This window comes from Paroedura picta, chromosome 3, assembly GCF_049243985.1.
Source record: "Paroedura picta isolate Pp20150507F chromosome 3, Ppicta_v3.0, whole genome shotgun sequence".
NCBI lineage: Eukaryota > Metazoa > Chordata > Lepidosauria > Squamata > Gekkonidae > Paroedura > Paroedura picta.
In genome coordinates, this window is record NC_135371.1 from 155,407,924 (window position 1) to 155,422,254 (window position 14,331).

General features: G+C 44.6%; 1 protein-coding gene across 4 annotated transcripts in view; it reads left to right on the forward strand.

Moving 5' to 3' along the window:
• Positions 1 to 13,861, forward strand: part of RAB5B (RAB5B, member RAS oncogene family) — a 29,242-nt gene extending 15,381 nt beyond the window's left edge. For all 4 annotated transcript variants that reach the window (XM_077328823.1, XM_077328822.1, XM_077328824.1 and 1 more), the window contains exons 3-6: positions 1,960 to 2,111; positions 3,898 to 4,020; positions 7,740 to 7,833; positions 10,677 to 13,861. In XM_077328823.1, the coding sequence (XP_077184938.1) occupies positions 1,960 to 2,111; positions 3,898 to 4,020; positions 7,740 to 7,833; positions 10,677 to 10,792 (485 nt within the window). In that variant the 3' untranslated portion in view covers positions 10,793 to 13,861. The remainder of the gene's footprint in view (positions 1 to 1,959; positions 2,112 to 3,897; positions 4,021 to 7,739; positions 7,834 to 10,676) is intronic.
• The last annotated feature ends 470 nt before the right edge of the window (positions 13,862 to 14,331 follow it).

Below are 14,331 nucleotides of genomic sequence, written 5' to 3' on the forward strand. Positions count from 1 at the left end.
AATCGGATCATGGCGAATGTATTTATAACTTCGCCAAGGTGTGGTTACTCACTTTGAAACATGGTACTCATTTGTCACCTTCACTCAAAATCATAGATATTGCTGTGCTAGCTTGGCTCTTCTGCGGGCTCTTGGAAAGCTGCAGAGTGCAAGTGGGAAGCTGTTCCCAGCTAGCTGAGTATGCGCTCTGAAAGATAGCTGGTATCATTGTTTGCCTGCCTGTGGGTGGGAGAGAATTATAACAACATTGCTTAATACAGCATATTGAAGCTGTTGCATACAAAGTGTTTAATATTGTTATAACACAGAGAGCAGCTTATAACTGTTTTTGTAAACCAGTATTTTATTTCTTTAATGGGACCCTTGCAAACAGCATGGGGTACAGCACATGGGATGCAACGCAAAGAGGGAGTACAACAAAATTTCAGTCCAATGGCACCTTTAAGACCAACAGAGATTTATTTAAGGCGTGAATTTTCATGTGCATGCACGCTTCCTCACATACAATGGAACAGGGATCATAAGAGTACAGATATAAGGAAAAAGTAAACAAGTAGCAAATTAGTAAACTGTGTCATAATATCCAGATTATGTAGTATGATATTTTTTTGCTAGAAAAACCAGTCAGTCCTGTGGGTTCAATTGTTGATCACAAAAACATTGGGGCAATAAAAATGTAAGGGTAGTGATTAATGACAGATACTCTCCCAGTTGTGAAAAGAAGTAATTAAAAGTGACTTGTTAGCCCCATCCATCTCCACCCAAGCATGGAGAAATCCCCACAAGTGTGCATGCACATGAAAGCTCATGCCTCAAATAAATCTTAACTGGTCTTACAGGTGCCATTGGACTCAAATTTTGTTGTACTATTTCAGACCAACACGGGTATCCTCTTGAATCTAAAGAAGAGGGAGTGACAGAAATAGCTCTTTTATGTCTTTTCACAAATGAAGAAAAGCTCTCACAAAGGCAGGGGAGATTATTGATTCCCACCCCTACCCCGTTCTGTTCTTGCTGCAGCTCCCTGCATTCCCTGCTTTTCCTGAGGCCCTCCAGAATAGCTTTTTGGCAGACACAGGTGGCACTGACAGTGGCTCCTGCTACCTATACCTTTCTTGTTTGCCCAGGGATTGGAGCCAATCCATTGCAATCTGCTGCCTAGTCTAGTTTGTTTCAGGTAGTACTATAAATCATTCTCCGGTTTTAACAATGGACTTCAAAGCGTCGCTCCTTAAAACTACACTTGGTTTCTTAGCTTTAGCAAAAGCCGTTGAGAAGCATAGACATGTCTTAACTGAAGTTCTTAAAAAAATTTCTTGTAGCTCTTTGAATCCTTTACCTATGTTCATGTAGAAATGTTACCACGAGCCACAAATGTGCTTGTATACAGTACTTTTAAAGCTTGTTTTTAGAAATGTCTCCTGCAATAATTTTGAGAGGTAACTCAGTCATTAAGATCTTATCACTTGTTTAATGTGACTGCCTTCTCTGGGAAGCAAATTTTCCATTGGGGGTTGGGGAGAGAAAGTCATCAACTCTGGTGTAAGAGTGGAGGAGGGATACAATATTTTTGCATACGGGCAGTATTTTATATAGGAGAGAATTCAAGAGAGCATTCACGTCTAAAGTTATAGTCTTTGAAAGGCTGCCTTGTAAGGCTGGGTGTGTTAGGTAACTTGCAAGTGCTGGACAAAAGTCTCACATTTAGAATATAGCTGTCTTACTTTGTCAGCTTTTTACCTGATTTCATGCCTAAGCTATTAGTGTTCCAGCATCTAATGGCCTCTGTTTACCACATAAGAGCACTTGAATTGCTGTCTCTCTGTGCCCAGGTTGCTAGTTCCCCATAGCAGAAATTTCAGTGATTCATAAATACAGATGTCTAAACTTACATTAAAACTTACATCTAAACTTACCTTGTGGATTCTAAAGACATCTCTTTGTCTTCTTGTTTCACAGCTGCTTTCCTCACACAGTCTGTCTGCCTAGATGATACAACGGTAAAATTTGAGATCTGGGACACGGCTGGCCAGGAAAGATACCACAGTTTGGCCCCTATGTACTACCGAGGGGCTCAGGCTGCCATTGTGGTATATGACATAACCAATCAGGTAAATGTACACTCTTTACTAGCTTGTGGGGAGAAGGTGATTCTTAAGTAAAAAATCTGGGGATTGCTTCCTCCTCCAACACAATACGGTCATACCAGCAGCTCTGCTCTTAATGTTGCCTTAGTTTTTCTGAGTTTCCTAATTTAATTTACGTAGAGCAGTGGTTCTCAACCTTGGGGTCGCGACCCCATTTGGGGTTGCTTGGCCCCTTCCCCAGGGTCGCCAGGTTGCCCACTGCAGCGGGTGGTGGCAGCAACCAGCGGAGGCAGTGGCGGGTGGAGGTGGGCGGAGGTGGCAGAGCCATGGCAATGGCCACCTCCATGCCGCCTCAGTTATACATATGCGCACGTGCTGCCGCCGCCACACCAGCTGCCGCCGAGTTGAGGTCACGAAGGCAAGGTTGAGAACCGCTGACCTAGAGGATGCTGGAGAAAAGACCATCTAAAGCAGGGGTAGTCAAACTGCGGCCCTCCAGATGTCCATGGACTACAATTCCCAGGAGCCCCTGCCAGCATTCGCAGTCCATGGACATCTGGAGGGCCGCAGTTTGACTACCCCTGATCTAAAGATTTAAAGGGGTCGCTTTTGTTTACTGGCCCTGAACACTGCACCATGTGATTACTAATATTGTAAGCTTCTTGCCTGACTGAACTCTTACCTTGTTGGTATGAAACGGTTTCGCTGAGCCAAGTCCCCCACCTAGAGTCGTAGACTGTTTTTGAAGATCACCAGTTCCTTCCTGTGTCTTGAACTAGAGCACAGAATATCTGTTTGGTGCACTGTATAAATACAGCTGTCCAGAAAAGATCAAATTGGTCTGGAAAGGAAATGGCTTTATAAACGTCTAATAACTTACAGCCCAGAAAACAAGGTTGGAAATCTGTTGACGCCAGTATTAGGTTTAAGGTTGATTTAGATCATACGAAGTAGAAAACAATGCTATGACGAACTTTTAAAAAGTTTTTATCTTTAATTGTACGCTGCCTAACAGCCGTCAATCCCATGGCATCCAAAAGAGCTTATATATAAAAAATAAAATTAGCAATTGAACGCAGTCACTTTTGGGATGAAATCCCAATTCAAATATTCACGTCATTGTGCTGATTCTGTGAAATGGTTGCCCGTCAAGTATAGCATGCTGTTATCACAGCCTGGCCGTCTTGGTTCTTGTTCTTTATCTTCTGTCACAGGGGTTTTAATAAGTGTAATTTTGAATGCATGTCCAGCTTTACCTTTTCGTTAATGTTTCCTGAAATGTGTGAGGGCCAATGTTTTCTTCTCACTGCCTTTCTGCAATGTGTATACTGATCATGTTCATCCTGTACGTGCAAGCAGAGATGAGGCTGCTACGTGCATATTAAAGGGAGTGTTACAGGCCCACGCAGCCGACCCATGTATGTCTACTGTTTGCCAAAAGCAACCATTACCTGTGATCAAATGAAGGGCCTGCTGAAATTACTCATTTGGCTCATTCGTTCTCTAAATCAGGGGTAGTCAACCTGTGGTCCTCCCGATGTCCATGGACTACAATTCCCATGAGCCCCTTCCAGAAAATGCTGGCAGGGGCTCATGGGAATTGTAGTCCATGGACATCTGGAGGACCACAGGTTGACTACCCCTGCTCTAAATGATATCCTTAACAAATTCTGATAGGGAATCTGGCCTTTCCTAATAGCTAATCAGTTAAATTGTTTCTGTATATGGATGAGGTTTGATAGAAGGTGGTAACAGGTAAGAAGCATCTGACTTTTTTTTGATGGGGCCTTTGACCTTTCTTCCTCCACAGGAAACATTTGCACGAGCAAAGACATGGGTGAAAGAACTCCAGCGGCAAGCTAGTCCCAACATTGTCATAGCCTTAGCGGGAAACAAGGCTGATCTTGCCAACAAGCGCATGGTAGAATATGAAGTAAGTAGACAGATTCAAGCTGCTCGGTACCACTTCATGGATTCTCCATAGTTTGATGACTTTGTATTTCAGCCATTCCATTATCAGAATTCTACACTTTTGCTTAGTAGCTCTAGCACTTCTCTTTCATTAGAGGAGGCCTATTTGGATTCTACAAGGTATATATTTTTGTGTATGATATTCATTTCCATTGTAGTGGTCTTTAGGGCTGATGACCCCAGTTGGACTGGCTGTATAGAATAAGACAACTGGTTCGTTTAGTCCAGTTGCGTCTACTTTGACAGACAGCAGTTTTTACCAGGATGGCATGAAATGTCCGCAGAAGATCCTTTACGGGTCTGAACCTGAGACCTTCTCAGATGATAGACAGAGTTCGATAAGGTCTGAACATGTTGGAAAAGTGGACCAATGAGAACAAGCTGCTATTCAATAATGAGAAATGCAGAGTTCTACATCTGGGTCACAAAAATGAGAAGCATGCTTACTGAACGGGATACATTCATGGGTAGTAGTGTGTGTGAATGAGATCTTGGGGTATTGGTTGAACTTTGAGCAGATAGTGTGATGTGGCAGTAAATAAGGCAAATGCAGACTTGGGTTGTATCATGTCAAAACTGCAAGATGTCATAGTCCTGCTGTATACCACATCGGGTCAGACCACATTTGGCGTACTGTGTGCGGTTCTGGAGGCCTCATTTCAAAAAGAATGTGGTCAAAATTGAGAGGGTGCAGAGGAGAGAGATGAGGGTGATCTAGGCCTGAGGGCCAAACCCTATGAGAAAAGGCTAAGGGACTTGGGAACAGGAGGTTCAGAGGGAACATAATTGCTTTAAGTATTTGAAAGGTTGCCACTTGGGAGAAGGACAGGGAATGGTTCCTGTTGGCTGCAGAGGTTAAGACCCGCAATAATGGATTTAAACTATGTGTAGAATGGTACTGGCTAGATATCAGAAAAAAAATTCACAGAGCAGTTCAGCAGTAGAATAGGCTATCTAAGGAGGTGGTGAGCTTCCTCTCACTGGTGGTCTTCGATCAACAGCTGGACATATACTTGTCAAAGTTCTCTGTCGCCCTCTACAGTCTGTTAAGCATTATAGCAGCTTCAGTTGCAGTGGAGTGGCTCTCTACACTGACACCTTTCTGGTGCTGGCTTACCTGACTTCCACCCAGTGAGAGGCTTTCATAAAATTTAGCACCTTCCACCTGCAGCTCTCAAAAGCTGCATATGATGGACCTACCCTTGTCATCTATGTTGGGGAATATCTTTCATGCTGCCAACTTCTCAGATGACTGTTGCAACAAACTCTTCCCGTTAGGGTTGAGGCACACACTCTGGCAACCATGACATCAGTCAAACTTGGTCATAGCAAGAGAGACCATACATCTGGAGCTCCGGACATCTGGAGCTCCGGACTCTGAACATGCTTTCCTCCCCAAGGGAAAGAAGTGCAGCTGGCCACAGACCCATGGACAGCAACTATTACATAAACAAGGGAACATTGCCTCTTTCACTCTATCTCACTTCTCCAGCCTGTAGGAGAGGTGCACAAGACAGCAGTAGATACTCTGCTCATGAAAACATCTCTCTAGGGTCTAGCTGAGTTGCAGGGAGTGTGTTGGCTGACCATGAATGGTCCTTCAGCATGTGTTATCTAAGATTGGTATTCGTGCACTGGCACACAGCAAACAGCAAACATGGTCGTGTTTAGTCAGGTTACCTAAGATTGGTCTTCATGCACTGGCACACAGCAAACACGGTCGTATTTGGTCAGGCAAATGGTTCCAAATGCCAGAGGTTTTGAACCTGGACAGAGCTGGGAGAAACAGCTCTTTGGCTGACATCCTCCTTCAGCGGACAGGATGTCATGTCTAGTGTTTCCACCTGTCCCATTTGGGAAGATAGACAAGAATGCAGAATTCAACCTAATTGCTCCTTTGTGTGTGGAACAACTTTAATTCAGTATTTAGTTTGCCCTTAGCCCTATTGAAGGGTGATTTTCTCCAAATACCAGGCTAGGTATCATTGAACCATAGCTGGATTCTGCATCTGGTTGTAGGTACTCTTAACCTGGTGACTCACAGAATTGTTCTGGGTTACCATTTTCAGATGCCAGGAGGGAGGTACATCTTAAAGCTAGCTATATTCTGGACAGTGCTTTCACACCTTTGTTTCAGGGCAGGGACCTCCCCCGCCCCCCCTTTCCCTTGTCAGGGGGCTTCCATCATTGACTGTCTCCTCTCTTTTCCTAAGCTTTGGGATGTTTATCTCTTGAAGTTCATTTGGCATTCATTTTTATGTTGGACCAGCTGCTGGAGGTCACTGTTACCCCCTTGTTAAGAAATTTTTCAGCATCCTTACTATGCTTAAAGCCCCACTCCCCAAAATAACACCTCCATTACTTAAGGATGGTAATTGAATTTGACTGTATATCCTGAGGAATTCTTTATTGTATGTGGAACATGAATACTGAAAATTTTGTCTGCCTGGTTGATCAATCCTACTAATAGCAATCCTGAAGGTCCCAACCCTATCAACGGAGCATTGAAATAGGGTCCCCCAGGGGTATGCAGAAAAATATGTTACAGCTCATCAAGCACAGGGCAGGCTCATATTTCTCCAAGGCTTGCAAACTGTTGAGAGCAACTGAGTGGCAAAATTTGGGGGTGAGAGAGAACTATTGGCCTACTTCCTTGATAAAACTCTGGGGAAGATAACTAGAATCTGACCAGGATCTGGAAGTGTGTGTTTCACAGTAATCCTTTGATTTTCACTTTCCCCAGCTGTGCCAGGACACTGTATGTTTTTCCACGTTTCTCATTACCTGGTAGGGAAAATAGTAGGATGATAGGAGAAGCATTTTATTACATTGCTCCTCATTGTGTGTGCACATGCACATAATTCTTGAAACTGATTGGACAGAATTCCAAAGAACTTCATAGAATCATGGAATCATAGAATAATAGAGTTGGAAGGGATCTCATGGGTCATCTAGTCCAACCCCCTGCATTATGCAGGACACTCACAACCCTATCGCTCATCCACTGTAACCTGCCAGCCCCTTAAGCCTTCACAGAATCAGCCACTCTTTCAGATGGCTATCCAGCCTCTGTTTAAAAATTTCCAAAGATGGAGAACCCACCACCTGTTCCACTGAGAAACCGCTCTGTCAGGAACTTCTTCCGGATGCTTAGACGGAATTTCTTTTGAATTAATTCCATCCCATTGGTTCTGGTCCGTCGCTGCGGGGCAAGAGAGAACAACTCTGCTCCATCCTCGATATGGCAGCCTTTTAAATACTGGAAGATGGCTATCAAATCCCCTCTCAGTCGTCTTCTCTCCAGGCTAAACAGAACAAGCTCCCCCAACCTTTCTTCATACGTCTTGGTCTCCAAACCCCTCACCATCTTTGTTGTCCTCTTCTAACTTCTAATGTCTTGGAACGGGGAGGAGTGAGCCTAGAGTCAGAAAATGCCTACTATCATCCTCATCCTTGAACAAGACTGGGAGGAGAAGTAGATCAACCACCCTACTGCTCAGGAGTGTTAAAGTTCATTGCTAGGTAAGCAGCTTCCTGCTCACCTTGTCCCAAACCTCAGCAGTTTGTGCTGTGTGCAGATCTGCTGAAGCTCATGACAAGTGAACAGGAGCCTACTTGTTTAGCTTCGGAGCGTGCCTCTGTAAGTATAACTACTGATTTCTGTCCCTCATTCTTTTTCAGGAGGCCCAGGCCTATGCAGATGACAACAGTCTATTGTTTATGGAGACATCAGCCAAGACAGCAATGAATGTTAATGATCTCTTCCTGGCGATAGGTAACTCCACCCAGAATCCCAGCTAATTACTATGCACACTGTATCTTTGCAAGAGCCTTTTCACCTCCTTTCTGAAATATAAGGACTCAGAACTCCATTCCAACTCATATCTACAAAGGGAGCTTTGACTCTAAAAAGTTTATGCCCCGCCACATCTTGCTGGTCTGTAAGGCATTTTTTTTCAGCCTTTTGATCATGGCAGAACCCCTGAGCCTCAGGCTATGAGGAGCTCAGGAACTGGGCCAGATGTCAGCTGGCCAGTCCTCGAGGAGGACTGAGAGGGTGAGAAGGAGGTGGTTTGAGGGAGGAGTGGGCATCCAGGCTTTGCCAGTTTGGTGTAGTGGTTAGGAGTGCAGACTTCTAATCTGGCATGCCAGGTTCGATTCTGCACTCCCCCACATGCATCCATCTGGGTGACCTTGGGCTCGCCACAGCACTGATGAAGGTGTTCTGACCGAGCAGTGATATCAGGGCTCTCTCAGCCTCACCCACCTCACAGGGTGTCTGTTGTTGGTAGAGGAAACGGAAGGCGACTGTAAACTGCTTTGAGCCTTCTTCAGGTAGAGAAAAGCGGCATATAAGAACCAATTCTTCTTCTTTTTCTGCTCCCTTTCCCAGGCATGGTAACCAAGCGAGAATGCCACCCCCAGGTCAATGGAGTCAGCCAGATCTCTGTTTTTGTGGCAGTGCTGGGAATAGCGTGTGGCTGTGTCCATTAATACAGGGAGCCCTGGTTCGGAATATCTGCTTTAAGGTGCTACTAGATTCAGATCTAGCTGGGCAGATACCATGTCATTGAAAGGATGTAGGCTCACAGCCCCACCTCCCTCACAGGGCGTCTGTTGTGGGAAGAGGAAGGGGAGGTGATTGTAAGCCACTTTGAGACTCCTTCGGGTAGAGAAAAGTGGGGTATAAAAACCAACTCCTCTTCTTGTTCAGAAGACTCCTTCCCACCCCTCCATCTCAAATCATCTCCCCAACCCAGGCCTGAGAATTAAATGTCATGCTGCTGTCCCAGCCTGGAAAATGTTGCATCAGATGACAACCGAATGCCATCATTCCGGGAAAGAGTGTTGTTGATGCGCTCGGCTCAGTGCTAGTCCTACTGCCCTTGATGTTCTGTCTCCTTTGAAATTAACTTGCAGGGTTGTTAAACATACAGCCATGCCTGATCTATGAAGGCCACAATTAATATGCATGCTGACCCACTGTTCAGCAACCTCATGTTAGATAGCATATTTTAAAGAGAGTCCACAAAATTGTGTAACTAGTTATTAAGAAGAAATCAAGTTTCTCAAAACTAATGAAGGCCCTTCCTTGTGAGGTGGAGAGTGCAATAATACATGATAATTAATTGTGAAGATAAACATTAATAGTGTATCTATGTCCTACCTTCGGGTTACCTGAATTCCTGTCTGTGATGTGAATGGTTACATCTGCAGCATTAGGAAATAGGTGCCACATAGGCCTGACTCGTGTATATTTTATGCAGCTTGAAATCTTTATAACCATTTCCTCCAAGGATGCTAGATTTTGTGCTTTCACAAATCTGATAAATACAGCTAGATTGTACAAGCACACTCCACTTGCACTGGGATCTGACACCATTTGGTTTCTCAAGAATCTTGCCACTTTCTCTGCTAAAAAAAGAGTTAGGAAACACACTAACCTGTGCATTTTAAATGTCTGTAGACTAAAATGGAGAGCCTCTTGTGGCACAGAGTGGTAAGGCAGCAGACAGGCAGTCTGAAGCTCTGCCCTGGGAGTTCAATCCCAGCAGCCGGCTCAAGGTTGACTCAGCCTTCCATCCTTCCGAGGTCGGTAAAATGAGTACCCAGCTTGCTGCTGGGGGGTAAAACGGTAATGACTGGGGAAGGGAATGGCAAGCCACCCCATATTGAGTCTGTCATGAAAACTCTAGAGGGCGTCACCCCAAGGGTCAGACATAACCCAGTGCTTGTACAGGGGATACCTTTACCTTTATTTCCACTTAGCTTAAATGTATCCATGGCGATTAAGATTTCTTAAGATAATATTTCTATTATTATTATTATTATTTATTTATTATATTTCTACTGTCAACTAAGAACCAGCTCAGGGCGGTATGCAACATACAATTCACAGCTAACAATTGGTTAAAATAATTAGAATAGCGGTAGCATAATAAACATTAAAACAGTTTAAAATATTTAGCAGCATCTACATCCAGTAGCAACATCTATTATTGTCATGCTTTCCAGAGATTGGTCACTATCAATAAATCTTTTCCAGGATAAGATGTATCTGTCAGGGCGTTTTGTCGAGGAGGGCCCATACATGTTATGAGGTGCCATTGGCCCGAACCAAAGGCTTGGTGGAAGAGCTCAACAAGAACCTGGGATTTTTCAGTCCTGACTCCAACCTGGTGGAATGAGATCTGGGCTCTTTCGAAGCTGTCAAAATTCCAAAGGGCCCACAAATCAGTGCTTGATTACATCTTTAAATGAGCCCCCTGCCTGCACCTTATCCTTTCCATCTGAACTTTGGGGATTATTTGGACCTACTTGAACCCAGGTTCACAGGTAGTTTCTGTGATGGAGTAGTCTGCCTCACCTTTTTAAGGATTTCTTAAATAACTCCTAACTGTTTTTATATATAATTTAGGAAACGGTATATTTCATTCTTAATGACATTAGCCACCTTGAGATGGTTGTCGGAGAGGGGCAGCTTAAAATTCCCATAGATAAATAAATTCTGCCATGGAAATTTATCCTTGAGCTAAGCCTCCTTTGGGTGTTAAGTGAGGAGCTAGCAATCCACACACACATATGCTGAGTCTCCCCTCTCTCTCTCTGTCTCTCTAGCTAAGAAGCTGCCAAAGAGCGAGCCCCAGAGCACAGGTGGTGCCGTCGGTCGGAATCGAGGCGTGGACCTTCACGAGCAGTCCCAGCAGAACAAGAGCCAGTGTTGTAGCAACTAAATGGTGGCCTCCAAAAGCAGCCAATGAGAGATAAGATATAACCTCCATTCCCACTCCCACTCCACCACACCTCATCTCCAATAACAGCATCGGCACACTTGGAAGCCGGCCCCCTTTCCTTCTCCGGAGAGCTCCATTTAACTGCACTTCTAATGCTTCAGAAACCACCACCAGACGTCTGTTACCACCACCCCAAGGAAAGTGGAGATAGACCGACCGGGGACTTAACTTCCAAAAAAAAAAAAAAACTCTTCTTCACTTTGTATTATAGGTGCAAATAGCTACCTACTCACTTGGATTCTCCTGCTTTGTTTTCTTCCGGATAATGTTCCTCCTTTCATCTCCCCCACCCCACCCCGCCCTGATAAAATGTGTTCTCAGTCCCATAACCTACCACCCTCTCCACCTCTACCTCCCTTTCTTTTGTTCGATGCTGTGGGGGAGGGTCAAAGGTGAGGGGAAACTTAATTCTTGTAGATTCATTTTTAAGAGCAAGGTTAATGGGTTTCCTCAGAAAATGCTTTTTGAGGAGGTCCCCTCAATAGTTCATTTTTATTTCATGTTTTCAATGTTCAGAAAAGCTGCAGTGTCCTTAAGTGTCTTTTCCCCCCCAGGGCAGGCTTTTATAGCTGGGCTGGCGAGGGAGCTTGTATCCAAACTCTCCCTATGACATGAATGTGGCCCTAGGACTTAGCGGTGTGAACACAAGAACTGTGTGCTGGAGTATGGAGCATGAAACAGCTTTCCCAAACCCTCTGAAAGCACTTGATTGATGCCTTAGAAGTTTTGTTGGACAGGACAGGCGAGGGAGATGAGACTTGTTGGTGGCAGGTCAGCATTGATCTATACAGCTGAAGTCTCAAGACAAGAGGTGATATGAGTGTCTCCTCTCCCATTGACATTCAGGTGGTTGTCTGGAACGTGCGTTGTGGCGATCAGACATATCCCGTTAGGGATATTCTGTCCTTCTCAAAACAGTTAGCTGAAGAAGGGACGTGCAACTCTTCGGGACCCTTAGGCTCCTCACTATTGTAGGCTATCACAAGATTTCTTTTTAGGTTCTACCTGCTCAGCCTTCACCTGGCTACAACATACCACATGCACAGCTTTGTCCACTAATAGAATTTTGTTCTAAGTTGCCAAAAGGAGAAGGGTCGTCACATCGTTCCGCAGAGCTAGGGAAAGCCTCTTCCTAATGGTAGAGGCTAGAATGGACTTAACCAAAGTTTTGGGCTAGTGGGAAACGGGAGGAGGAGGAACAAGACAGCATGCTAAATGAGAGAAGAGATGCTTGGAGGAACAGTACTGTATTTTCTGTATCTGCCTCCCTGCCCGGGAGCACCCGGCTTGCCTTGTGACTTCACCCTGCCAAACATCCTTGTAGACTTTCCCTGTGTACAAAACCAGTCCTTTCTGATGTAACAGTATTGAGCGGTAGCAGTCTGAATAAGTGGGGCAGTGCGTTCCCAGCCAGACCCAAAGGTCTATCTCATCCCGAGAAGACAGTTTCAATTAACCGTACTCAGCCCTGTCATGTTCCTTTCCTCTGTAAATAGCACAGCACAAATTTATATTTAAAAATTCCTTTGGGGGGGCATAGGGAGGCCACGAGGTGAAGGGAGTGTTACTCTCGGGCTATTAGTTAAACAAAGTAATAGCTTTTACAATTTAGCTGTAGATAGAGCTGATCTGTAGGGCTGAGCATGCTGCTGTCTCTCGCCTGCCTCTTGTTCTTTGGATAGCTGGCAGTCCAGTGTCTGTCAGTCACGGCCCCTCTCCTAGCAGCAGCCTTGGCAGGGTTAACAGGCCCAGGCCTCTTGGGTGTGCTCGGATGAGGCAGGCTCTTCACTAATTTCTGTCCCTGTAGTTGATTGCTGATGTGGCGCCATTTGGAATGGATCATGCTAAATGTGTACGTACCCACCCCTTCTGTGACTCTCTGTAGCGTGGCTTTAAACACTCTTTAAGTTTACACATGATTTGCACTTGTACACTGAACAGTTTTGTCCTCTCTGCCTTTCAGTACCTATTCATCTGTCCCCTTGATCTCTATGCACGCGACGTATGCATTTTAAGCTTAGCTCTTGCCTGACTGCCCTTGCGGTCCTACATGGGAACGGTCCGTTCCTGCACTGCTGTAGGTGAGAGAAGTGATTACCTTTGAAATGGCATTCTGGTGGTGGCTGTATGAAACCAGGAGGACTAAAGGAGGACCTGGACTAACTATGTCTGCTTAATGCTGTATAACAAGAATATTCAAGAGCCAAGACTTTAAGCAAATAGGTGCTCTGATTTTTTCCTTCATCTGCAACGTTGCAACAGAATCGACTCTTGAAATGTAATCTGGCACCTTGACGGTATGGTTCGTGCAACATACAATGCTGTTGGTGATGGCAGAGACCAGCTGTGTACACACTTATGCCAGTCTAGGCCAATTGAAAGCAATTTTACATTTCAGTGGGCTTAGACCGGAGTAAATCTGATTGGGTTCCACTGTAGATGTATCCTGAATTACATCATACCAGCACTTTCCAGATGCTGGTGTCAAGTGATACATCTGAAGTTGACCCATAGTGGAGGGCTCTTGGAGGGGTGGGGGGAAGGGGAGCCCTGAAATGGAACCTTGCATCTTCAGTGGCATTCACTGTAAATGTTTTGTTATACCTACATAAATGTGGTGTAGATACCTAGGAGGATCCAGAAGTTGGGAAATAAGCACGACCTCTTGCATTTCAGCGAAGCTAAGGGATGTTTCCTTAGCTCACGGCAAAACAAAACTAGACCCCATCTTTTTAAGAAAAAAACTTTTTCCAGTTCGTGCTCACCAACTTTCGTTCCTGCTTCCTGGCTAGATGCTGGACCAAGTTAGGACACTGCAGCTTTTTCTCTGAAAACAACAACAAAAATGTTTTCTTCTGCTTACTCTTCTGATCAGTTTTTTTTTTTTTTTGCTTCTGAGAAAGCTCTTACATTGCATTTAAAAATAACAATCATGGTAACAGAATTCAACTGCTGATTTACCAGTGTATTTAATGTAAGTAAACAAACAAAAAAAATCAGTGTATTAGATGAACTTGCTGCTTTATTGTGACTTGAGATGAGTAACGGGAAAAGATCGATAAAGAAGTATGGTGTGACTGACAGATAACCCTTTGCAGGAGGAGAGGGCTGATACCAAAGCACAGCCGGCCTAACCATACAGACTGGCCACCTGGGGTGCCTCAGTTAAGGGCTGCCTCCTCCTCACCCAGTTGCCTAGCAGACAGAACTTCAAATGGTGCCTCTATCGTAGCTCTTGTGGAGCATTTGGGGGTACACATGCTGACTAACATGAATTAGTTAGCAATTAATACCCTTAAAGTGGCATTTTTTGGGGGGGGAGAAATTATAAGGCACTTGGGGGCAGAAAAATTCATACTTTGAGCCAGCCCTGCATAGAAAGGATCTATACACTATGTAAACAACTGGACAAATTGCATTTGGAAGTGATAGACTAATCAGCCAGTAATAAATAGAACTAGTTGTCTAGAGTAAGGCTC